Source organism: Rhipicephalus microplus, chromosome 2 (genome assembly GCF_043290135.1).
Source record: "Rhipicephalus microplus isolate Deutch F79 chromosome 2, USDA_Rmic, whole genome shotgun sequence".
In the NCBI taxonomy this organism is placed as follows: Eukaryota; Metazoa; Arthropoda; class Arachnida; order Ixodida; family Ixodidae; genus Rhipicephalus; species Rhipicephalus microplus.
The window spans coordinates 62162219-62188140 of record NC_134701.1 but is presented as its reverse complement, the minus strand read 5'-3'; the positions used below and the strand labels follow the sequence as shown (position 1 = coordinate 62188140).

The following is a 25922-nucleotide window of genomic DNA, read 5'->3' as shown; positions in this document are numbered from 1 at the left end:
CGTTTTGGTCGTAAATAATTGGTGTTGCAAACGTATGCGACACGAACAAAGGTTTCCTGGAGATGCGTCGCCGCGGCTGAATGCGCCGACTCGATTCTGGGATGCGAGCGCCCCTGGCGGACAGCAGACGCAAAAAGAGAGGAGGATGCGGGAGGCGGCCGAACGGGCCCGGCGGACTGACTGCGCGGGCACAGAAAATAAAGGAGGCTATGATCCAGCATAGTCCATACCTCCCGTCTGTGAACCAAGCTGAATGGAGTCATACGAGTCGTCTCTTGTTTAGCCGTATTGTATGCGAACGTGATATAGGGTGAAATCTCGTCCCAATTCTTATGTTGGACGTCCACGTACATCGACAGCATGTCTTCAATCGTCTTGTTGAGGCGCTCCGTTAGCCCATTTGTTTGCGGGTGGTACGCAGTGGTCTTACGGTGAGTCGTTCCACTAAGCATCAGGACGTGGTCTAAAATAGCTGCCGTAAATGCTGTTCCGCGGTCCGTGATCACGATAGTCGGAGCACCGTGGCGTAGCACAATATTTTCTATGAAAAATCTCGCCACTTCCACTGCGGTGCTCTTTTGAATAGCTTTTGTTTAGGCATACCTGGTTAGGTAGTCTGTTGCGACTATAACCCAGTGATTCCCTGCAGTAGAAGTAGGAAGGGGTCCCAAAATATCCATTCCTATCTGTTCAAACGGTGTACGTGGAACCTGTACTGGTTGCAGCTGACCGGCGGGTCTCTTTGGAGGTGACCTGCGTCGGTGGCAATCGATGCAAGTGTGAACGTGGTGCTTGACGGCTGTTGTGAGTCGTGGCCAGTAGTATCCCTGCTGTACTCTTGCCAATGTGCGAGTGTAGCCTAAATGGCCAGACGTCGGTTCATTGTGACATGCTTGGAGCACTTCAGTTCGAAGAGGTGCAGGAATAGCGAGCAAATAGGGAGCTCCGATGGACGAAAAGTTTCTCTTGTAGAGGACGCCATTGCGTAAGCAAAACGACAATAATGTCCTTGCAAAGACTCTAGGTGCCCTCGAAGAACGTCCGTCCACGTAATTAATCAAATCAAGCAATTCAGGGTCACTTCGTTGTTGTTGGGCAATCGTGGACGCGTCGAGAACACCAAGGAAGGCCATATCGTCGTCGTCAGAAAGAGAAGCTGACTGTACTGGTGATCGAGACAGGCAGTCGGCGTCCGTATGGCGCTTCCCAGACTTGTGTATGACCGTCATATCAAACTCTTGTAACTTCAGACTCCAGCGTGCTAATCGGCCGGTTGGATCTCTTAAATTAGTCAACCAACAGAGGGAATGATGGTCACTTATAACTTTGAAAGGGCGGCCATACAAGTACGGGCGAAATTTCATAACTGCCCAGACCACGGCGAGGCATTCTTTTTCAGTTGTTGAATAATTGGCCTCAGCGCGTGTTAGCGTCCTGCTTGCGTAGACGATCACTCGTTCCGTGTCTTCTTGCCACTGCACAAGCACAGCTCCGAGGCCTACATTGCTTGCGTCAGTGTGAAGCATTGTTGGCGCTTGTTCGTAGAAGTGAGCAAGCACTGGGGGTGTTTGAAGACGTTGGCGGAGGTCATTAAACGCTGCTTGCTGTTCGTGATTCCACTCAAAGGTGGCGTCGTCTCTAGTGAGGCGAGTTAACGGCGACGCAATCCGTGCAAAGTCGGCGATGAACCGGCGATAGTAGGCGCATAGGCCCAGAACGCGCCTGACAGCTTTCTTATCGGACGGTACTGGGAACTGTGCCACAGCCGCAAGTTTTTCGGGATCAGGCTGAACGCCGGTACAGCTGACGACATGACCAAGAAACAGCAGTTCTTCAAAACAAAAGTGGCATTTCTCTGGTTTCAATGTGAGGCCTGCGGAGCGTATGGCTCGTAAAACAACTTCTAGCCTCTTGAGATGCTCTTCAAAAGTTGGGGAAAACACTATGACGTCGTCTAGATAAACTAAACAGGTCTTCCATTTTAACCCTGAAAGTACAGTGTCCATGAGCCTTTGAAAAGTAGCGGGCGCTGAGCACAGACCGAAGGGTAGAACTTTAAATTCATATAAACCGTCCGGCGTCACAAAAACGGTTTTTTCCCGATCTCTTGGGTCTACCTCGATCTGCCAATATCCACTTCTGAGGTCCATTGAAGAAAAGTAGCGAGCGTTTCGAAGCCTATCGAGGGAGTCATTAATACGTGGAAGTGGATACACATCTTTCTTAGTTACTTGATTCAGCTTCCTGTAATCCACGCAAAAATGCAGGGTACCGTCCTTTTTCTTAACTAATACTACAGGCGATGCCCACGGGCTCTGTGATGGCTGAATCACATCATCTTCAAGCATTTTAGCGACTTGTTGCTGTATCACTTCCCGTTCCTTTGGAGCCACACGATAAGGATTCTGGTGTATAGGCCTTGCTGCGTCGTGGGTAATTATTCGATGCTTTGTTAGCGGCGTTCGACCGACCCGTGATGTCGATGAAAAGCAGTCCTGGAATTCAGCTAGCAGCTCAAGGAGTCTAGTTCGTTCGTCCCTTGACAACGTAGTACCAACGTCAAGATTAGGTAGTGATTCTTCTTGAGGTGCTTCGTCTAGGGCCGATAAACTGCCTTGGATTTCTGCAGTAGTGTCAAAGTAAGCGACGGCTGTACCCTTCGGGAGATGTCGGCGCTCAGTGCTGAAGTTAGTGAGCAGCAAGTTTGTGCGTCCAGCAGTGACAGTGACAAGACCTCGAGCAACTGAAATACCGTGGCTAAATATCAGTGAGCTTATTTGGTCAGCAATGCCGTCGCCGTCAAACGGCTCATCCCTTGCCACCGAAACAAGCGTACACGATCGTGGCGGGACGACCACATCGTCATCCGTCAGACGCAAAGGCCCTGAACAAGACGTATGTCTCAGCTCTGAACAATCGACTAAAGTAGGGCTGTTGTTGCGAAATGTAATGACACTGTCAGGGATGTTGATCACGGCGCCATGTTCTCTCAAGAAATCCATTCCGATAATCAGGTCTTTACAGCATGAAGCGAGGACGACGAACGTCGCCACGAAAGTAGAGCCACCGATGTCGAGCCTTGCTGTGCACATTCCGACAGGCATCAGTAATTGGCCGCCTGCCGTCCTTAAGTGAGGTCCCGTCCACGCTGTCTTTACTTTCTTGAGGCGTACGGCAAGGTCATCACTGATAATAGAGAAGTCAGCCCCGGTGTCGACTAAAGCTTTGACTTGCTGTCCATCCACAAGAACGGTAAGGCCCGGGGTCACGGTTTCGTCGGTATTACGTCTTGTCGGCTTTACAGCGTCCTGAGGTGGGAGTAATGGGGGCTTTTTTTCTTCGTCTTGACAGCCTGCAACCTTACCCCCTGAGGTCGCCGCCTTCAGTTTCCCCAGTGTGGGCTGGGTGACCTCGCTCCTCTGGGGTCGGCAAAAGTGCGGCGCTGCAACGAAGGTGACTGGGCAGGAGAAGGAGAGCGTGGTCGATGTTGGAAGACCGGCTCGTAATCAGTTCTAGCCTCGTCATCATTGTTACGGCGGCCGTCGAATGGGTGTCGAGGTACCGGAGGTCCTTGAGAACCAACATCTCCACGGCGGGATACGTAATCGTTGGCATGTCGAATGTCAAACCGTGGCCTGAGAGGGCGAGACGGATCGGCGCGGTGCCAGCAATAGCGGGCTATGTGGCCTACACCTCCGCAGTTGAAACAGAGTGGACGCCTGTCGGTAGTGCGCCAGGTGTCTGTTCGGCGAAGCTGTGGTTGCCGTGATGACTCCTCACGCGACGAAGGCCATGGCAAGCCAGAAGACGACTGGTCGTATGGGGGCTGTATGGATGGGCGCCACGATGTCTCTCCTTGTGGTGGTGACCAAGGAACAGTTGCAGGTGGCGGGTAGTATGAAGGCGGAGCGGGTGGAGAGCTTCGAAGGGCGGCAGCGTACGTCATGGGGCGTTGTTCGGGGGCAGGATCAGCTGTCGAGAATGCTTGGCGGATTTCGTCACGGACGACTTGAGCGACGGATGCCATGGGTGTATCTACTACCGGAGTCCGCAGCCTTTGCAATTCTTCACTAACAACCTCTCTAATCATGTCACGTAAGGAGCTATGACTGTCAAACGTCACAGCGGCGGCCTGAGTTTGGGGGCTGCTGCACAAGCGGTCATATTGTCGGCAGCGTTGGTGAAGGGCCCGCTCGATAGCCGACGCTTCTTTGATGAAGTTCTCTACAGTGCTTGGTGGATTGCGCAGAAGTCCGGCGAACAGCTGCTCTTTCACGCCGCGCATGAGGTAGCGCAACTTCCTATCTTCAGTCATCTGCGGGTCAGCCCTCCGAAATAAACGTGTCATGTCTTCGGCGAACATGGCGACCGTTTCATTGGGTTTTTGGACCCTTAGCTCTAGTAGTTGGTGGGCGCGGTCACGTCTGTCGACATTGGCAAAAGTTTCAACCATCTTCTGGTGAAAGTCGGTCCATGTGGACAGGTTGCCTTCTCTGTTCTCGCACCAAGTACGAGCGCTGTCATCGAGATAGAAGTAGGCCCGGCCGAGCTTTTCCTGAGCAGACCAGTGGTTGATCTTCGCAACACGGTCATAGTGGTCTAACCAGTCTTCTACATCTTCGTGTGCGCCACCACCAAAGCGTTTAGGCTCCAGCGATTGAAAAAACATTACCTGGGATGGAGCGGGAGCACTGGTGCCGAGAAGTACAGGCTGGGGGCTGGTGTTAGCCATTTCTAGATGTCTGGTAGAGTTTTTCTGCGAGGGGTTGCAGTCTGGAGGAATACCTCGTAGCCGACGACTGAATCGATAGACAGGGGTTGCAGTAGGCACGTCCGGGCTGGATGAACGGCTCCCACTAGGACTGTGAAGCATCGAGCAGCGTCACGGCCCAACTCCTCCACCAGTGTCGCAGTGCAACGCGAACAAAAGATGACAGCAGCTTACGGCAGCGAAAAGAGCGTATTCAGGATCAGCTGTACAGCAAGATGCCTGCTTCGTTGTCGTCCCGAAAAACCACCTGACCCACTAGCTGGAATCTACAAAACATTCCTATCATCATTCTTTTTCATATAAACACGTGTCAATATTTTATTAATATGTTGCTGGGTATACGGGAACCAGACAGGGCTGGGATATTCTAATACAGATCTGACGAGGGTAGTATAAGCTATTAGTTCGGTATTTGGTGGTGCGAGTTTAAGGCGTCTTTTCAATAAAAATTGTCTTTTTATGGCTGTGCTAGTAATATTATCAATGTGGGTATCCCATCTAAGGTCGTTTGAAATCGTTATTCCTAGATATTTGTGGCTAGAGACTGTGGCTAAGGGGCAGTTGTCAATAGTGTAAGAAAATTTGTACCTGTGTTTTTTGTGAGACACATTGTCATGGAGACACATTTACCAATATAAGGGGACATTTGCAATTTTTTGCACCACGTGTGTACATCTTCTAGTGCTCGGTTAAGAATTAGGTGATCCGTAGGAGTATTAATTTCCTGGTAAAGTACGCAGTCATCTGCAAAGAGCCTTAGTTTTACTTTAGTGTAGAGGGGCAGATCATTAATGAATATTGTGAATAATATTGGTGCTAAAACGCTGCCCTGTGGCACGCCTGACGTGACTGCTGCTATTCTAGAGGTCGTGTCCTGTAACTGTACAAATTGGTTAAGTAATCCTTAATCCAGTGAACAATGGTGCTATCTCCAAGGATAATTTATAATTTACTTATTAATTTTGTATGAGAAACACAATCAAATAACTTTGAAAAGTTTAAGAAGATGAGATCGATTTGTTTGTGGTTATTAATGGACTGGGCTGCATCGTGTATTAATTGTAATAGGTGAGTAACCGTTGAAAAGCCTTTTCGGAAAACGTGTTGCACAGGAGACAGGATATGATTTTTTTCTAGGTAAGTACTTATGTGTTTTAATATCATATGTTCTAACAATTTACACACAGAACAAGTTAGTGATATTGACCTGTAATTTGAAACCATGGTTTTGCTGCCTGCTTTGTGTATTGGTATAATTTTTGCGGTTTTCCATACTGCGGGGATAGTGCATGATTGCAGTGATTTATCAAATATTACACATAAATATTTAGTTACCCATTCTGCATACCTTTTAAAGAAGATGTTTGATATGTTTTCAGGTCCCGGGCCCTTCTTGGTATCGATATTTATTAGTAGATCGAGCACGCCTTGCTCGGTAATTGTCAAGGGTTCTATTAGTGAATGGTCTGAAGATTGTATGAGTAGTACGATTCCGTCATCTACGGTAAAAACTGATTGAAAGTAATCATTGAAGGAGTTGGCGAGATCGTTGTTGTCAGAGGAACGCATCAGCTCATCATCTTTCTTTGGATTTATATATTTCAAAAATTTATTTAAAGCGCTTATCAAAAATGTGGGAAGTATCTTAGCAAAGTAATTATTTTTTAGCATCTTTTTGTTTACTTCTCATGTCGCTAACTGCTACAGTCAGATAGTGTCTACTAAGAATAGTTGGTGTCCTGTTCAGTTTTTTTCTGAGCCGTTTTACCTTTCGTTTTGCATGTATCATGTCATGTGTTATCCAGGGGTTTAGTCGCCAAGTTTTTTCTTTTTGATCGGTACGTAGCGTTTTATGCATGGCGTCACGATGCCTGTGATTCTACTCCAAAGTGTTTCGGTATCAATGGATAGGTTATCTGTAAGTGATACGAATGAATCATATTTGAAAGCAAGACAATCGATTATACATGTGTCGTCAGCATGGGTAAAGTCAGAATAATAAAGCGACGCCTTTTGATGAGATTTATAGTCATTTTCATCACATCTACACTGTAATAAATTAGGTTATGATCTGAGATGCTCTCCATTATTTCCATTCTAGTGGTTTCTTGCGGGAAATGATCACTTAAAAAAACTAAATCAAGAATGTTCGACGATGATGCATGTACTCGCGTGAGTTGGGTCACTATCTGATGTAAATTGAAATAGAGCATGAGATCACATATCAATTGCGAGCTATCAGACCTGAAATGCATAGCTTGCCAGTCTATTTCTGGCATATTAAAATCACCCAGAAGGATTAGTCTGGCATTTGATACATGGCTCTGCATATAACTACAAAGTGAAATAATGACGTCACTAGAAGCAGATGGACTACGGTATACACAACCCAGTGATGGCACGTGAACCTATGGATAATCTGCAAAATATTTCTTCTACACCTTCAACTTCTGGAAGAACCTTGAAAGGGAATTTTTTATTGACAAAAATGGCGATGCCACCACCACGTGTGGGCCGGTCTTTCCGTATTATTGCGTAGTTGGGGCTACCTATTTCCTGTTTATGAATGTCACTTGACAGCCAAGTTTTGGTAACTCCTACAAAATCGGGTTCTGGTTCCAGTAATAAAGATTCAAGCGAATCAGATTTGTTCAGTATACTACGTGCGTTTAGATTGATGAAGGTTACTTTTTCTTGCGGGACTGTAGCTTCTGCAGTTCGTCTTTCTGTTTTTTTTTTTCGCAGGGGCATTTGCGCCATGGCTCACGGGAACAGCTTCATTATTTTCCTCATCCCAGGAAAATATTTCACCATTAATCCGGAGCTTTTCATAGCTTAATGGCACTTTTCCTCCTGCTTCTTTTTTTTATTTACCATAATTCCATAGCTTTTGTCTTATGCCACGAATGCAAGCTGAGAAGTCCTCACTTATGAAGTACGGTACTTGCTGCCTTTTAACTTGTAACAGTTCTGCAATACTGTTATTTTAGACTGTTACACAATACTGTTACACAATACTGTTACACAAGAGAAGAAGTAGAATGTTGACATCATCACGAGATTCCTAGGAGGTTTATATGAGAACCCGTCACCTGCATCAGCCAGGAGAGCAGTCACAAGGTTTTCAATTAAAACAATATAGCGCTCAATAATCGATGCTGCTCTATTTTTTTCATATTGTTACAGGGTTGCAACATTGACGAGTTCAATTTTATTTATTTTGTCTTTATTTGGCCAAACTTCTGGTTGGGAAGGCAAAAGTGAAAGTACAGTAACCAATTCACGCTGTGCACTGACAGTGGCAAACAGAGCATCGGCCATCAATAATCTGATCTGCGGCAACGCGTGTTGTCATTTATACACACATTTGAGCATTACCGCTGCTGGCCTAGTTTGCTCCAGAATAAAATCAGCAGTTCATGTCTGCGCACTCAAGTCAAACAGGTAATCAGAAAACTACTGGAATACTTTCAGACATTCTGGCTAAGCAGTATATATCTGCAAGGCAGTATCTGCATGTGAAATATGCCGGCTACATAAAACATCAAAAGGAGCGCGTGCCAATACATTTTACTCCTCAAGAAGGACACGAGCGCTCGTATCCTTCTTGTCTCTTTGTCGTGGTTCTGTTCTCGCACTATAACTATCGTCATGTCATACCAACTAGCCCAAACTACCACCCTTTCGATATGCTGTGTGAAATGTAGAAGCAACAGATAGTGCATGTCAACATGCACTGTTTTGCATGTTGGAATGCTTTAGTCAACATGAAGGACAAGTTGCCGAGACGAAATTTTCCTGGTCTTGTTTGGGCCATAGGCCGCCATGATTGTGACAACCGTTACATTAGTGAGACAGGTGATTTCAAGAAAAAAAGTTAAACAACACGAATACGACGTCAGGAAATGACACGTGACCTCGAATGGCCTCGCTGAACACGTGTAATCTACAGGCCGCCAAATTGACCGGTCAAGCGCGTGTATTCTGTCCTAAGAAAAGAACCTTGCATCATGGCCGCACCTAGAATTGCCTCACGTATGTTGAACATGAGTGATGAGATGCTTTCGACGATGCACTCTTGGTGCTACGTCGCGCATTAGACGCACCTAAATATGCTGTGCCTTTCTTATGGCTTTTATTGCAAACAAGGCCCCGTAGTGGGTGCCGAAACGTCAGTAATCTTTGTGCCTTTGGTCGATGTATCGTTTCGTGTTTACGCTAGAAGCAATAGCTATGCATTGCCTTTTTTTTCTTTTTTCATGCCTCTTCTAGCTGTTGACTGTAGTTGTAGCCAAAGAAGCAATATTTGAAGCTTTAATCAATGGGAATGCTTATTTTTGTGACGGTCGCACAGACTGCCATCAGTTTCCATGACGTAGCTACGTTTTTCAGAAATTCCCTGACTTTTCTAGAAGGGTCTAAATTTCCCGAGTTTTCGAGGTTTTCCAGGCTGGTAGACACCCTGATTTAGCACAAGCACACATGTTCTTGTGCTGCTTTCAACAATTGTTGTGAAGTTTTGTGGTGGTCAATTAGTATTTTGAATAGTAAAAGTGTTTTCAAATCAAATTAAATACTGAACTATTTTGATCATACATTTGAAGTTTTGTACAACACACACTTCCGATTATTACCCATTTACAACCTATAGTTAATATATTAAATGTATGATGACTATTTCAAGGAGCAATCATAAGAGATGAGTAAGTGCTCTAAATGCATCAGTGCAAAAAAAGTTCAAGATTTACCGTTTGTGACTAAGAAATGACATGTGGTTTATAAAGGTGCTGTTGCGAGTGCTCCCTATTACACACCTCTATAATAACAATAATAATTGTCTTTATTTTTTTCATACAAAAGGGGAAAGGAATTCCAGACCAAAATCTACAGATATGTAGCTTGAATTCACCTGAGGCCCAAGAAAAACACATTCATGTAACATACATGGCCATGCACACACTAACCGCTTGGTGACCGTTAACTACTTGGATTGATTGATTTGTGGGGTTTAACGTCCCAAAACCACGATATGATTATGAGAGACGCCGTAGTGGAGGGCTCCGGAAATTTTGACCACCTGGGGTTCTTTAACGTGCACCCAAATCTGCCGTTAGCTACTTGAAGACCTTGGACGTGTTGTCAAGTGCAGTTATTTAGAAAGGCATACTGATGCATATGAGGTGTACCTCCGTAGCTCGGACAGTACGACACAAAAATGTGCACAAAAAGCCTTTATTCATGCACGCTAAAAATTTTCTTTTTTTATTATGCACTTTGTTCTTCCTAAGGCTTGATGCAAATGTGTACAATGATCCTTTTTATATCTGATGCATCTCTTGAACACATGGCATTATGTACTGAATAGACAAATGGAGATCAGACAGTAGTGTTTTCTGTCTCACGATTGTATTCAGCACATTAATCTGCACGCTTATTGCCAGTTCCAGCAACAGCTTTAATGAATGCCCAAGATGAATTGTTAAAATGTAACTAATTTAACAGTGCAGAAGCATGAAGTGAAGAGCATCAAGCTTGCATTAGGTGATCCTGGTAGTTTAATACAGTAAAGTGAAGCTTTGAAGTGGTTGGTTTTGCATAATGAAAAAGGAAGAATATTTTTACACGACACCAAAACAGCATAAAAAGCACTGGACAACACGGACAGCACTTGTTTGTGTTGTTTTTGTGTCCCCCTGCTTGTGTAAGAATATCACTCTCTTCCTATTCGTAGTTTATTACAGGCGCGCAATGAATAGTCAGCTCTTCAGCCAGAAGTTGTGCGCCTTAAGTTTTGCGAAAGCGAGTTGTCAGAACATTGCATTTTGACATGCTGTATCATTTATCATTTTATGCTACTGCTTTTTATTTTGAAATAATAATAAACTGAACTGAACAGTTGGTGCAAATGACTAGCATTCTTGCACACACTCTGCCTCTGAGGCATGAGAAAGTGTCCTAGGCATTTTTGCTTAGAATAGTCGTACAAGAGATAGTTGCTTTCATAATCTACAAGGAATAGCTTGGTAAGAAGCACCCATTCTTAGACACCAAGAGCATGCACTCACTCGTAAACTTTGTCGTTTTTGTTCAAGCGGCTAGCCACTGCAGTTGCCAACATTTTTTGACTCAATATTCTAAGAGAACATTGATCTGTCCAGGTCGTCTGGCTTGAACAACTATTTCACAGAACCGAGAACTAAGCTCTGCCCCACAAAAGCTGAATATTTTGCGAAGGTAAGCTTAAACAGATGGCCGCGATGGGCGAGTCTAGGGCAAATTTTGCCCGCCACATAAGTTGATGTTGGACTAGCGACTAGTTTGGCTGCTAGCAGTATCGCAGATCTCACATGGTTGAGAACAGAGCAGCCCTTGTAGCAATTGCAGTCCTCAAGGGCACTGGGCCCAATCATCATCTATAGAAGCAGAGAACTTTCAGTGACACTGCACCGGCCAGCTACACTATGCAAGAACAAACTAACCAACTGATCAGCACGTAACTTTTAAACTATTTCCCATTTATAAGCGCTACAGTCTTTTCTGCATTACATCACACAAACCCTTGACAAATCCACATGTGGTACAGAGAAACAGGGCTGAAGTAGGCTTGTGCGATGTTTGAATGCTTTGAATATTTCAACTAATAATGAAGCATTCAAATTCACTTTGAATCGAATTATAGAAAATTTCGGAAATCCGCATGTGACACCCTGTTTCGTTGCAGTGGAGTGATGCTAAACCGTGAAAGCAGCTGTTTAGGCAAAATTCACACTGCTGCAAAGCCACACTTCAAGGTTAAGCGAAGATATTGCCCTCGTATTGATTCATTTTAAGTTGAAAAGCTTGTTATACAGACTTATATGCTTCAAGCATAGGAAATTTTTAAAAGTAACATATTTTACAGGCTGTCACTTGCATTCTACTGAAAGTCAAATTCTTCTACTATTCGAAGTTGTTTCCCCTTTCTCTGATGCAAAAAAAATGGCATTTGCACAGGCCTTGTTTCGATGTTTTTAAACTATTGTGCAGGTTAGTTAGGTCATGACAAATATGCCCATTTTCCTTTATAATATACGATATATATACTATTCAAATTTGATTCAAAATTATTCTATCAAAATTATTATTCACTTTGAACTTAAGATCCACCTTTCCCACAAGCCTAGCTACAGAATTTGACTAATATACTTACTTTTGTTTTGTTTCTTATCTAGTTCCATTCCTAATCTCTCACATTGCATTTTTTTTGTTTCTTGCATATTTAATATCTATCACATATCGTTTTTGTATTTTAGTTGTCTATATGCCCTATATATATTCATGGCCTGCTTAATCCAGGGTAAGCTAGAAACCCTGCTTGATATAATAAAACAATCATCATGGCGCAATGACCACCCAACAGTTTCGCAGTTTCTTATGACTGTAAACTTGCTAGCGTTCTACAACCTTGCAAACCCTTAAATTCATGGTCAATTTTCAAAATCAGCATTGTGCCAGTACTTGCTCAGTAGTACTGGCTCAGTTCAATTTATTAAGCCACAACATTGTGGCTTAATAGATACAAAACATGGAGTGGGTCCCTCGCCGATGCCGCAGAAACATGGCGCCTTATGAGGAGCGGGCGGGGCCCACCCACACTTCAAGCAGCAGGTGCCCACATTCATTCAATCTGGTGCCACCTAGAAGGCCGTGGACAGCATACTAGCCCATATATCCAAAGCGCTATATACAAGCTTTCAAGACAACTAGCAGAGGTGTTGCTAACTGTGAGCCAACGTCTAGCCGACCTTCTACTACTGAGGTGGTGCAAGGCCAACAAGACGAAAGTTAGCATTCAGTTATCTGGTCACTGAGGATCAGCACCCTATATTGTTTGCAGTGCAATACCTAAAGCAGTTGCAGGCTACAACTTTGGGAATTTGCGAGCCTACACTGAAATGTACAAGTCTGTGGACGTCACCCTTCAGAGAGCTGAGGAAATGACCAGCACAGGTAAAAAAAAAAGCATGCAGTGCAGAAAAAAATGAAACAGTAAGGGTATAGAAAGACCTGCAAATAAAGACAAGAATATTAGTCCCACAGAATTTTGATGGGTACATAACGGCTATGCAACTTTAATGCCAGTTTTTTCAGAAATGTGTTTTGACCCGACCGCCCTCCTAGCTGGAAGCATAGATAGACTATGGCTCGATGGATTTTCACGAAGTTTGTTTCACTGCACTCCTCAGTAAATTCTTCGTCATGACAGAGTTATGTTGTTGAATTACTATATCATTTTTTTTGTACTCTCAAAGGGCCACTCACCAGGCCCATAAACGAATTTTAGTTAGATCGTGAAAGTTGTTGCGTGTCCGGTGAGGAGCATTATGCCACAAAATTCTTTCCAATTGGTTTATTAAAAGATGAAAAAACTTTTTTTTTTTAAAGCGGCGCGAAACGAGGATGAGAGGAGGCGAGCTCGAAACGCTTGCCGCTTCCCCGCGTAGCTTTCGCAAGCCAAATCTCTTTGCCTACCTTCTCCGGCATGCAACCAAAAGATCACATGCGCATCATGTGCCTGAACAAGCCCAACCACCAAGCACGCGAGCAGCGGTGTTGTTTTGTTGACCAGCGTTATTTTATGGTCTATTGCGTGTTTCTGCGGGATGGTTCGGAAACTCTGGCTTAGACTCGCTAGAACAGATGAGCACAATGAGTGCGCGAACGCGTAGGAGCGCTGCTTTCGCTTCGACGGCTGTTGTCTGTTCGATGCGCTGACCACGGGGACACGAACGCATGTAAAAGCCGGTACATTAGCCCCGCATCTCGTTGTAATCACGGGAAAATATGGAAAAAAAGCCGCGCACATTCCATTATTGCGTCTCATTATTCATCTTAAGTTTTATTAATCTTCTCGAGCAACAAATACATAAACTCCGCATGTCGGGTTAAATAATTTTCACTATACCCATGCCACTGTTGGCAACATCAAAGTACCGTCGTCTACGTAGAGGACCAACGTCACTGCACTGCCGTGTACATAGGGCAATTCACGCGAGCACATTATGCCCTTATTCTCTGGGCACGCGCCCGCAAAAGGAAGAGGGAGCAGCGTTAATACTGAAATTTGACCCATTTCCGCGGCATGTAGCGTTCCAAATTTTGGCAGATGTGATTCTGAATGCCCCATCTGCACATTGCGCTTGTCAGCTCAAAATTGTCAAGCGTGGCTAGTGGCCCTTTAAGCTAATTTGACATGATGATAAGCACTGCATTTACAAGCACAGATGGAATGTGCTGTGTAAAAAAAAAGCCAGGAGCATGAAACTACTTGCATTGTTTCACTGCATCAGCCATTTCAATGGCTAAAATATATACTGAAGGGTTCTACCAGATCTTTTTGTCGCACCAAGGTATCTGCAAGTTCTGTAGGGAGTCTCGTTTGAACAGCCAAACTGAGCGGACCTGCTTTTTTGTGCTCTGTATTTTTGTGGCCTCTCTTCATCGATGAGTGTGCTTATCACGGTGGTGCGCTCCCCAGAATCACAGAACACTAACGCATACCGTCCCCACCTTTTCGATTACTGTGCTTCACCACCTAGGCGCACCCTGTCAGCTTATTGTTAACACCTGACAGACAAGAAGCTCCGGAGGAAAGTGGCGCACGTGGATGCACAGATCAAGCTCAAACTGAAGCAGTGGCAGCAAGAGATGGAGGCCCGCAAACAGGCCACCCAGGAACAGCAGCTTCTCAAGCAGCAGCTCCTCAAACAGCAAGCTGTGGCAGTCATTGGCAGATGGCTACACAAATCAAAGAGGCACCTCTAACTGCCCTCCCGAGCCTGCTGTTTGATTCACTGCTGCCGCCGATGACTCCACATCGGTCCCTTTTCCCACAAGTTTGGACGATGACAAGATGGACGTCACGACAGCCTTGCATGCACAAGCGGGGAGGCGATGATGACATGTCGAATAGCCAGTGTAAACAGGTGTCAGAACCTGATGGTCCCGGCTCCTCGAAAGACAACCCAGTTTATTCTACTGGTCCTGGCTCTACTCCAGTGACTGCAGAGAACACTGGCAACAGCGTGTGAACCCTGTCGACGACTCCCGTCAACATCCTCGTCGCACCAGTCACATGGGAAGAACAGGAAGCACAAGGCTCCGAACAAGCACTGGCAATCATCCCGTGACTTCAAGCCACATAGGCCCGGGCAGCTCCAGGGCCTCGTAAGAACCCGGTGGTCGTGCCACACCAAAGCCTGTCGATGAATAATTTGTTACAGTCATGTCCAAGACAGCCCAGCAGAGAGCAAGGGCAGCGGAGCTCGCGGCTATAAATGTTCGTGCCGCAAACAAAGGCAGGAGATCACCTGTATATTGACCAGGAAGCTCCTATGGATCGAAACATGAAAACATCCAGATCTCGAAAATGAGCTTTGTGGCTGGCTGAAGCTATTCAGTGTGGATAGAGGTTGTCTAGGAAACGACCCTGGATACGCATGCGATCCAAGAAGAGATCTTAAAGCTTTGAAAACTGGACCATAAAAGCACATAAACTGCCAGAATAAATTTTCCATTCTAAAAACGCATGCTGTCTTACTCTCTGTACTTCTATAGCCGGTGAAATCGCACAGACTGAACCGACAGACTATGCAGCCACCTCACCCAGGGCCTACTCGAAAAAAATCAGTGCTATACAGACAATTACAGACAAGGTTCCTCCCAAACTCCTGTGCTTGCTAAGCATGTGTGTACGAGTGTCTACACAAATGACGTGTGTTACGTGCGAAAAAAAAAAGCTACTGCGGCTCACATCCTTTGTAACTGTAGCGTAAATCGGAGAGAAACCAGTGAAAAGATGATCACGCTGCAGCTAGAGGCTGCAACGAGGTGCCATGACCCAGAGATGCAACTGAAGGCCTTCCAGCAGGTTCGGCAGCTCTAGCGATCGAGCGAAACTGAGGAGAAGGGGGCAGCACTTTCAAGAAAGAGTCAACAACTTATGCGAAATAGGTTGGTGACTGCAGTTGCTGGCCTGACAAGTATGCGGTCATACGTGGGAGTGTTGCCCGTCACTGAAAACAGACGCTGCTGCCAAGCTCTCACTCATAAGCTGTGACATCCTCAAGGCTCTAACTCCCAAGCGTCGCAACTATATGCCCATATACAGTCGAATCTCTATAATTCGAACTTGAAGGGGCCTGAAAACTTGTTCGAATTAATGAAAGCTAAATGAACGGAGGGCTCACCATGCAGTGGCGCATGTGCGTTAAGCTAACACATGAGAGGGAAGCTTCAGAAGACTTACATTTATTCACAAATCACAGGACATCCGTCAGTAATTGAAGGGCACGGCACGCATCCGACGAACAACATGCCTAAGATTTTGCTTGCATTTATGCAGGTTATGCTGTGTCTTTCTGCCTTCACATTGCCGTACTGCCTCGGAACTGCTATCGTTCTACCGGACGGACAGCGAGACGAGACTGGGATTTATCTACCGGCGAATACGCAGTCACGGTGCATTACGTCATCGGCAGCGGATGTACTGAAGGATCAGCACGGCAGCGGATTCTTCAGAGGGCACGGCATGCATCCGACGAACAACATGCCTAAGATTTTGCTTGCACCTATGCAGGTTATGCTGTCTTTCTGCCTTCACATTGCCGTACTGCCTCGGAACTGCTATCATTCTACCGGACGGACAGCGAGACGAGACTGGGATTTATCTACGGTCGGAACTGCTATCATTCTACCGGACGGACAGCGAGACGAGACTGGGATTTATCTACCGGCGAATACGCAGTCACGGCGCATTGCGTCATCAGCGGCGGATCTACTAAAAGACCAGCACGGCAGCGGATTCTTCAGAGGGCACGGCACGCATCCGACGAACAACATGCCTAAGATTTCACTTGCACCTATGCAGGTTGGTTACTTTACGAATGTTGTTTGTTATAGAAGTCACGATCGATTTTTGTTACTAGTGCCGTGCCCTGGCAGATGCTTTAGTATTCTTTGTCATTGCTGTACAATGATTTCAATCCTGCTGTCGACGATGTGGAGGAAAACCCTGGATTAACTAATACTCAAATGCTACAAGCTATTCTAGAGAACCAAGGGGCCTCGGACCATAAAATGGACGCACTACAGGAAGAAATCAGTGCATTGAATGCTAAAACTGAAAAATTAAGTGGCTATCTTACGGTAATACAGGAAATGAATAAACAAAATGAGATCCTAGAGCATATCGTGCAGGAACAAGCTGCTAAACTTGCAGATTATGAAAACCGCAGTCGACACACTAATCTTTTGGTTTTTGGTGTTTCCGAAAGCAAGGGAGCTTCAGCTGTTGATTTGAAGAAAGTCGTGGGCGATGCAATCTTTAAAGAAACCCTTGGTATAGAAATTCAAACGATTGAAAGAATCCATCGACTTGGTAAGGAGAAACCTGAAAGATAGGCCCATAATCATGAAGTTTTATGATTACCGTGAGAAAGAAAGTGTTCTGAAAAACTGCAAGAAACTTAAGGGGACCAATATAACCATAAGCTACGAGTATGCCCAAGACACGGTTGAAATAAGGCGCAAGCTATGGAAAAGTGCCACTTCAGATAGGGCTAAAAGTGCCCAGGTTAAGTTGAAGTTGATGCATGATAAGATTAAAATAAAGGGTGATATATTTGGCTGTATCAAACCTGTATCAAAATCCTGCAGATAAACAGAAACAGAGATATGCTCTTGAAGCTGCCGGGGCAGGAAAGAGTACTACAAGAAACGAGAGTATGTCACCTAACGCTCTAGGAACGCCCTTTTCTTCACCACAGACATAGCTCTGGCTTCTTTTATTTAATGCCCAAAGCATCGTTAACAAAGTAACTGAACTTGAATACGTTTTGCTATCACGAAGTCCTCATGTGGTGGCCATAACTGAAACGTGGCCACACAGTTGTGTCCCTGATAACTGCATTGTGCCAGAAGGCTACAAAATCTTTAGATCTGATAGGGGCTCGTGAGGGGGCGGGGTTGCCATCATAGTGAAAAAACTCTGTTGTGGCCGCGCATGTTCGAAGCAATGTACCAGAAAAAGTGTGGTGTAAAATTAGCCTTTTTAACACAGTATACCTTCTTGGTGTCGTGTATAGACCACCCGCAACAGCATCAGACTATCTTGATAATTTGAATAACTTCCTTTGTGCCCATGTAAATGGGAACACCAGGCTAATTCTTACTGGACACTTTAATCTGCCTCACATTAACTGGGATGCTTTTTTGCCCGGACACGTCGAGATTGATAGTGGCGAAAAGATGTTGGAAATTATGTTCGCACATAACTTAACCCAAATAGTGCGCGAATATACACGGATGACATCTTTGTCTCGGTCAGTGTTGGACCTGGTGTTCCTTTCAAACAAATTGTGCAATTATAATATCTGTGTTGATGAGGGAATTTCTGATCATAGATTGGTCTCTGTTACTATTTCACTGAGTGTTTCACGAGCTAGAACTTATAAGACCGTGCAAGTAAAAGATTACACGAACGCAGATGACACTTCAATTCTTGACATGCTGGGGTATTCATTTGGTTATTTTGAGCACGCATCCGAGCGCCAAACAGTTCAAGAATTGTGGCAATGTTTTAAAGATATCATTAAATATTGCATTGACAAATTCGTTCTTAGTAGAGTAAAACAGACTAAAAAGCACAATCCGTGGATAACACGAGATATTCACAAAAAACGAAAGCAAAAAAGGCTGCGGAGGAAAAGAAACCATGGCTGCGAGGATATAGCACGTGTACGAAAAGAATTGAAGAAATACTTGTTTTAATCTAAGCGCGCTTTTTTTGGTGAAAAGTTGAGTTCTTTTATTAAACATTCACCTCGCAAGTTCTGGCTTTATATGTCCAATCAGCGCGATAAAATTGACCAGCTAAAATGTGGAAATGAAATGGTGACGAAGAATGTTGATATTGCAGAGTCTTAACATATTCTTTTAGTCAGTTTTTACAAGGCGCAGATGTGACACTGAAACAGAGGATGTAATATGCCATTTATCTGAGCCGATGGGTGAGATTACTATCAGTCGAGGAGGAGTATCGAATAGTCTATTGTCTCTCGATTCCAAAAAAGCATGCGGGCCTGATGAAATACCCACCCCTTTTTTGCAGCGTTATGCGGAGTGGATATCTTACTACTTAGAAGTTATTTTTCAGAAGTCTATTTGTACTAGTTCAGTGCCATCGGACTGGCGCACAGCTGTAGTTGTCCCTGTGTTTAAGAGTGGTGATCGGTTGTCCATCAATAATTATCATCCCGTATCGCTCACATCTATCTGCTGTAAAATATTGGAACATGTCATTGTCAAGCATATCATCACATTCTTAGAAAATAAAAATTACTTTTATCCTTATCAGCATGGCTTTAGGAGTAAAGTCTCGACTACAACACAGCTTATCGAAACTACTCATGACTTCGCCGACAGCTTTAGATATGAATGAACAAATTAATGTCATCTGCATAGATTTTGCTAAGGCCTTCGATAAGGTACCTCACGACAGATTATTGTATAAGCTTCACTGCGCTGGACTAAGTCAACTTTTACTTAATTGGATTAAAGCCTACCTAAATGACAAGAAGCAATTTGTGAAAATTGATAACTCTATGTCTAGCTCACTAGAAGTGTTTTCTGGGGTTCCACAAGGCTCGGTTCTTGGGCCCTTATTGTTTCTGATATATGTCAATCATATCGCAGATATAGCAAAACCCCATATTAAGCTCAAACTGTTTGCTGATGATTGTTTAATTTACGCGCGAGTGACTGGTAGGAAGGACCAATTGAACATTGTCGAATGTCTAAAGGAATTACACTCATGGTGTGAAGCTTCGGGAATGGAAATCAATTATTCGAAATCTACCTTCACCCACAATTCTAGGAAAAAAACGATAATTCCATTTGAATACCGTATCGGGAATCACACCTTGTTGACAGTTAATGCGTTTAAGTACCTAGGTCTCACAATAACGCATAACCTGAAGTGGCACACACATATTGATAATGTTTGCTCTAGGGCCTCACAAAAATTTTACATATTAAGAAAAACTTCAGGGTGCTAGTATGGACGTAAAACTTCTTGCTTTTAAAGCTTTCATACGGCCGATACTTGAATATGCCAGTATTGTCTGGAGTCCCCACCAATAAGTGCTTGTAAATAAACTTGAATGCATACAACGGCTTGCAGCTCGCTTTATATGCTCGAGATATAAGAAGAACGACTCAGTCACAGAAATGCTACAACTATGTGATCTCGAGACACTCCAGAAGCGCAGACGCAAAAATAGATTAAAGTTTCTTTTTCAATTATTAGAAGGTGAGTTTAAGATTAACAGAAATGACTACATAGAACAACTTGGGAAAGAAGCGAGAGGGCAAACCATACACGAGTACTGCAACCTTATTTTGCACGAACGAAAGCGTTCCGTCATACTTTCTTCCCCGATGTCATCGAAGATTGAAATGGGTTACCGAGTAACATTGTCAATGCGGGTGATGTTAATGAATTTGTGCATTTACTTGATCTACATTTATGTGATTTATTGTAAATATTATTGCGATTGTTATTTATTGCATTGCGAATCGGTGCTTTTCGTTTGGAATGCAGAGCTTTCACGGATTTGTATATATGTGTACCTGGTTTATCATTGGGAGATGTATAGTTATATTTCCAATTTGTTTGTACAGAGTGTCGTACCTTTCCTGTAACGACCCTCAATAGAGGGTTGACAGTATTTCTAAATAAAAAAAATAAAAAGTAATCAGTGATGCGCGTCTGCACACGTTTGCCTTGCAGCGAGACAATCAATTTTGCACGCACCTTGCAAATCATTTTAACTTCATCTTCAGCATCTCCTGGCAGGAGAAGTGGGGCGCGGCTAAGTCCAGCGCCAACACTCTCTGAAGACGACGGCAACGACTGCACCTTTGCTACTACCCACTGCTCCGCAGTTGGAGCGTGGCCAGCATATGACGAAAAAGGGGGAGCGTCTCCACGCGGGGGAGAGCAGACCGGCATTTGAAAAAGAACCAACGCTCCACAGCAGCTCTTTTTTTTTTGCTTTCTTCGTGCGCGGTCCTGAAAGGACAAGGGTTTCGGTGTTACATGGCAGATACAGGAGAGGGGAAGAGTGGCAACGGCGCATCGCAGATCGGCGAGCCAATACTCCGCGACAGGTTTCTTTTTTCCCCCGCTCTCTCTCTTCGCGCGCAGCATTGAAAGGAGAAGGTTCTCTACGCGGCAGAGACAGAAAAGGGAGAAGAGTGACACAGGCGCATCGCAGATCGACATTTGAGGGAGAGCAAACATTCCACCGCAGCCTTTTCTTTCCTTTTCTTCTTTTCCTTCTACGCGTGCAGCGTTGAGGTGTCGGATGTGCCGTCGTGGGATTGGCCATGATACTGAGAGCATTTTCATAGCGTGGTATGTTCAAATCAACTGTCTTAAGTGCTTGCGCCTTCAAATTACAGGGAGGTTTCGCCGATTAGAATACACATAACTTTGACGGGACCACAGTGCGAGTTCAAATTAAACGTGTTCGAACTTATGAGATTTAACTGTACTAAGCAATATTTTTTACACTAAATTTCTTTTTTTATTTGATCAAATCTTTGGTAAAAGGCAGTTCATTTTTTAAGCGACATTGATGGGCTAAAGTTCTTGGTAATGTTGGCTGGTTACACTGATGTACACAAAATTCATTGCAACATAGCTAAGAACATTTATTTATTTATTTATTTACAGATACTGCTAATCCCATTTGGGATTTTAGCAGGAAGGGCATTTCATAGAATGTGAACAATAAAAAGAAAGAAAAAAAAAACAAATCATTTGGGCTTTCAAGTTATAACACATACATACACGAGGGGAATACATGTTGAGGGCTAGGCACTTTTTAGCACAGGGTAATTGTTTGAAAAAGGAATGAACAGTAAAGGCGTAACATAATTTGCATCGTACCTAGTGTGACGAGCATGACAAACAAGTCCCGCAGTATATAGAATAAAACAACAATCAATGTTCATACTCGTACCTATGACAACCTGACAACAACTACCTTCTTTTATTGATTTAACAAAAACACAAAATTCGTACAGAACACGAGTAATTCAGAGAGTCTGCAATGTAGACGGGGTATTCGTTGTCGCCTTGTAAATGCTCTTTTACTGCCGCGGTAAAATTATCCAGTGAAGTACAGTGAAGTATAGAAGGTCTCAGCCGGTTCCATTCCCTTATTGCCAATGGGAAGAATGAATATTTAAATGAATCTGTGTGAAATGAGCACTCGTCAAGCATTTCAGAATGTGTGTGACGTGTCAGTCTTGTTTGTGCAATAGAAATGTATTTTGATGTATTAATCTTTATCTCTCCATGTATCAGTTGGTACATGAACCGTAGTCGTGCTAATTTGGCTCGGTTTTGAAGAGTTAGGATTCCAGCTTTTTTAATAAATTCAGTGGGTGAGTCAGAAAATCGATACTTATTGTATATAAACCTTATTGCTTTCCTCTGAATTCCTTCTAACTTGTTAATTTTGGTGACAGAAAATGGGAACCAAACAATATTGGCATATTCTAACACAGGTCTGACGAACGTTTTGTACGCAATTAGTTTTGTTTCTGCAGGAGCTAATCGAAGGTGTCGTCTAAGGAACATTAAGCGCCGTAACGCAGCTGAGGTTACTATGGATATGTGGGAGTCCCACCTGAGATCTTGGGTTATTGTTAGGCCGAGGTATTTATGTTCGTAAACTCGTAGCAGGGGAATGTTATTAATGATGTAGGGGAAAGTAGACCTGTTTTTTTTTCTAGTTATTGTCGGAAGAGCGGATTTTTTGGCGTTAATTGTCATTTGCCAATCATCGCACCATTTTGACACGGTTTCTAGGGCATTGTTTAGTGCTATATGATCTTCGTGGGAGTTAATTTCATTGTACAGTATGCAATCGTCGGCGAAAAGCTTTACGGTAACAGGAATATTCAGTGGTAAGTCATTAATAAATATAAGAAACAGCAAAGGTGCTAGGACGCTGCCTTGAGGTACTCCGGAAGTTACTGCTGCTATAGAGGAAGTTTCATTATTTATCTCGACGTACGGTGCCCTATCAGATAGGTAATTTTTAATCCAGTGAACAACCGAGCAATTTCCTATAGCTGACTGAAGTTTCTTAATTAATTTTTTGTGTGAGACACGATCGAAAGCTTTTGAAAAGTCTAGTAGGATGAGGTCTACTTGTTTTTGGTTATCAATGCTCGAAGACAAGTCGTGTATCAGTTCAGCTAGCTGAGTTACTGTCGATAGCCCTCCACGAAACCCATGTTGGGAAGGTGACAAAAAGCGTTTTTGCTCGAGGTAAGTGGTCAAATGTTTAAGAATTATGTGTTCCAAAATTTTGCATACTGTGCATGTTAAAAATATTGGTCTGTAGTTTGATTCATCATTTGTGTTATCGCATTTAGGTATCGGGATTATTTTTGCCTTCTTCAATTCTTTTGGGACAATACCTGTCAGGAGGGATTTGTTGAAGATGACATATAAATACTTTGCTATCCATTCGGCATACCTTCTTAGGAATTGGTTTGGAATCTTGTCAGGGCCAGGGCTTTTTTTTATGTCAAGACTTAGCAAGAGGTTGAGTACACCTGCTTCAGTTACAGAGACTGGTTCGAGGTGATTTTCGTCACATGAGTCAATATGGGGTAGTTTACCATCATCGATAGTGAAAACAGATGTAAAGTACGTGTTTAAGGACTCTGCTGTTGAGCGGTTTGTTCCCGTGATCGGTTTGTCAGTACGTTTTTTAGGGTTAAGATATTCCCAGAACATTCATTAAACATTCAATATAGTTTCGATACTCTGACCACTGTATTTTAGTTTTCTGTTTAGATAATGCTGTTCCGAACAAAAATCCAAGCTAATAACTGTTTTTATAGTATATAGCAACATTTTTGTCTTACGTCAGCAATTATGAATTATTCAGAATCAGCATTTAAAAACACACAAAATACAAAGATTTCATTTGAAACTATGTCCTGAAAAAATCGTTCCTAAAAGGTGACATCCCCGTTCTCTAATGAACAGGGATACAGACAATTCAGCCGAACTTAAACAAGACTGTGAACAAAGAAGGTCAAGCATTGAAGCTCCCATAGCAGTAAGAAAACTAAAATTCAACTCGCACGAATACCCTTCATGCATGATCCGAAATACGACGCTTGATATGGATGCGGAATTTCATATGGATGCAGTTCCGTCCTTTGTGTAGCCCACGCGCATTGCTCGATCGATGATAAAACTCTCGACTGAATTTGGCATTGCACTGCAAATTGCCGTTTAGGCGCAGCAGGTCAGATTGGAGCAGCATGTTGCAATTAGCGCGGCACTTCCACCTCCGTTTTTTTTACGTAAACTTTATCGCAAAAGATTTCTGTAAGCACGAGCTAGAAGTGAAACCTGGAGAAATTTAACCACCAGTGTGTGCATCGCTCTGCCGTTGCGTTCCAGATTTCGCATTAAGATAAAATGAAATATCTTTACAGCAGTTGACAATGAACTTGCTTGTTATTCGCTCGAAAGTACATATTATCTATTTATGGAGAGAACAGTATAGTATCAAGTGATAAACTCTTCACGTTTTGTCGGCTGCTATGTTAGGTGCGTCTGTCCAAGTGATATGCCCGACGCACATCTCGTTTTGTTCTAAGTCGAATCAGAGGAGCATGACAGTGCATCTTCTTTGCTTTGCCGTCATTCTTCAGTCGATTCAAACGAGTTTAGGCAAGACACAGTCATAAAAAACATCAATACGATGCAATATCCTGCCCTGGCATGAGACGCTACATTTATGCGCAGCAGTGAGTGGACGACACTACGTAAAACTGTCATATATGACTCGTAAAGCTCCAACGTCGCAGTAAATTAGAAAACCTAGTGTTCTTCAGCCTCTTCGAACAACAAAAGCACTGCTTCAGCCTTTTCTCTGCACCCCCACTACCCGCGCTGCATGAAGAATGAAACCGAAACTGTAGAAAAACATTTGTAGACAGTTCGCTAGCTAACGCTATCCAATCCAAAGCCTGTACTTCCTGTACAATAGAAGTACTGTGCACATACGTGTATGTGCATACGAGTGACACTTCACGCACAAATGTGCGGCCATGTGTTTCAAGGTTGCCCTAAAGACATAGTTGAGCAATGAGTACAGCAACCGTATGCGCAAAGCTCAAAGAACTGCGACTGTGCATTAGTTTGTTGTGCTCTGTATACCCTATATATTAGTTTCGATATCTGAACATGATTCGCATTCTTGTAAGGATCAACCAGCCACGCAGCCGCCAAGAATGATTAAATGATCCTTTTTTCTGCAACCGAATCTAGCACAGCCTGAGCTAAAATATTTAAAAGGCCCAGAATCCACCTTTTCTATGACACCATGGCGCACGTGCCCTTCCCTAGCAAAGAAGTCTGCAAACGACTCCTGGTCTTGGAGGCCTCTATTCAAACAATGTCAATTCTCCCTGCTTCTATCAAGATGCCAGAAGGCAGCAAAGGAAAATGGAAAAGGCAGATGAACCAGGCCTTGCATATGAGATCCATTCAACGTTTCTCTTGATCGGGTTTTTCAAGGTTTATCGTCAACATTTCACACACGACACAATAACTACAATGACAAAAAAGTTCAAATAAATAAAATCGAAAAGGCATGTTTAGTGAAAAGTGCCGCAGGACAGGTATTTACAATTTCATGTATCGAAAAGGCATGTTTAGTGAAAAGTGCCGCAGGACAGGTATTTACAATTTCATGTGCGAGTTATCACTAAAACATTCCTTCAGTTCCAAACACCCTTTCAAGAACTGTCTTACATTGTCCAAAAGCAGCTTTTGCATAAGCAAAAATAGAAGTGCATTTTCTGCATATGCAGAACACCTTGAAGACCACTCAAGCTACAACCAAGATGCAACGAGTGGGGGTACACGACGCTGGAACTTAGTCTGCTGCCATTTCTCAAAGAAGACGCATGCTCACACATTGCACTCGTGGTTGTGCAGCTCCACTGGAACACGGTTTGGTGCCAAAGTTCAATCCCAATGAGCAAACTGAGTGAGCCCGCAAGCAAT

The 25922-nt window shown here is 43.7% G+C and overlaps 1 protein-coding gene across 12 annotated transcripts in view; it reads right to left on the bottom strand.

Moving 5' to 3' along the window:
• The window catches only part of LOC142796266 (uncharacterized), a 112873-nt gene that overhangs the window by 4141 nt on the left and 82810 nt on the right, over window positions 1–25922 (bottom strand). For 10 of the 12 annotated variants that reach the window (XR_012893678.1, XM_075886493.1, XM_075886496.1 and 7 more), the window contains one exon: window positions 25831–25922. Coding sequence is in view for 9 of the 12 variants with exons in the window: in XM_075886493.1 (XP_075742608.1) it covers window positions 25831–25922 (92 nt within the window). In the remaining 3 variants the exon portion in view is untranslated. The other 2 variants (XR_012893676.1, XR_012893677.1) reach the window with 2 other exon arrangements.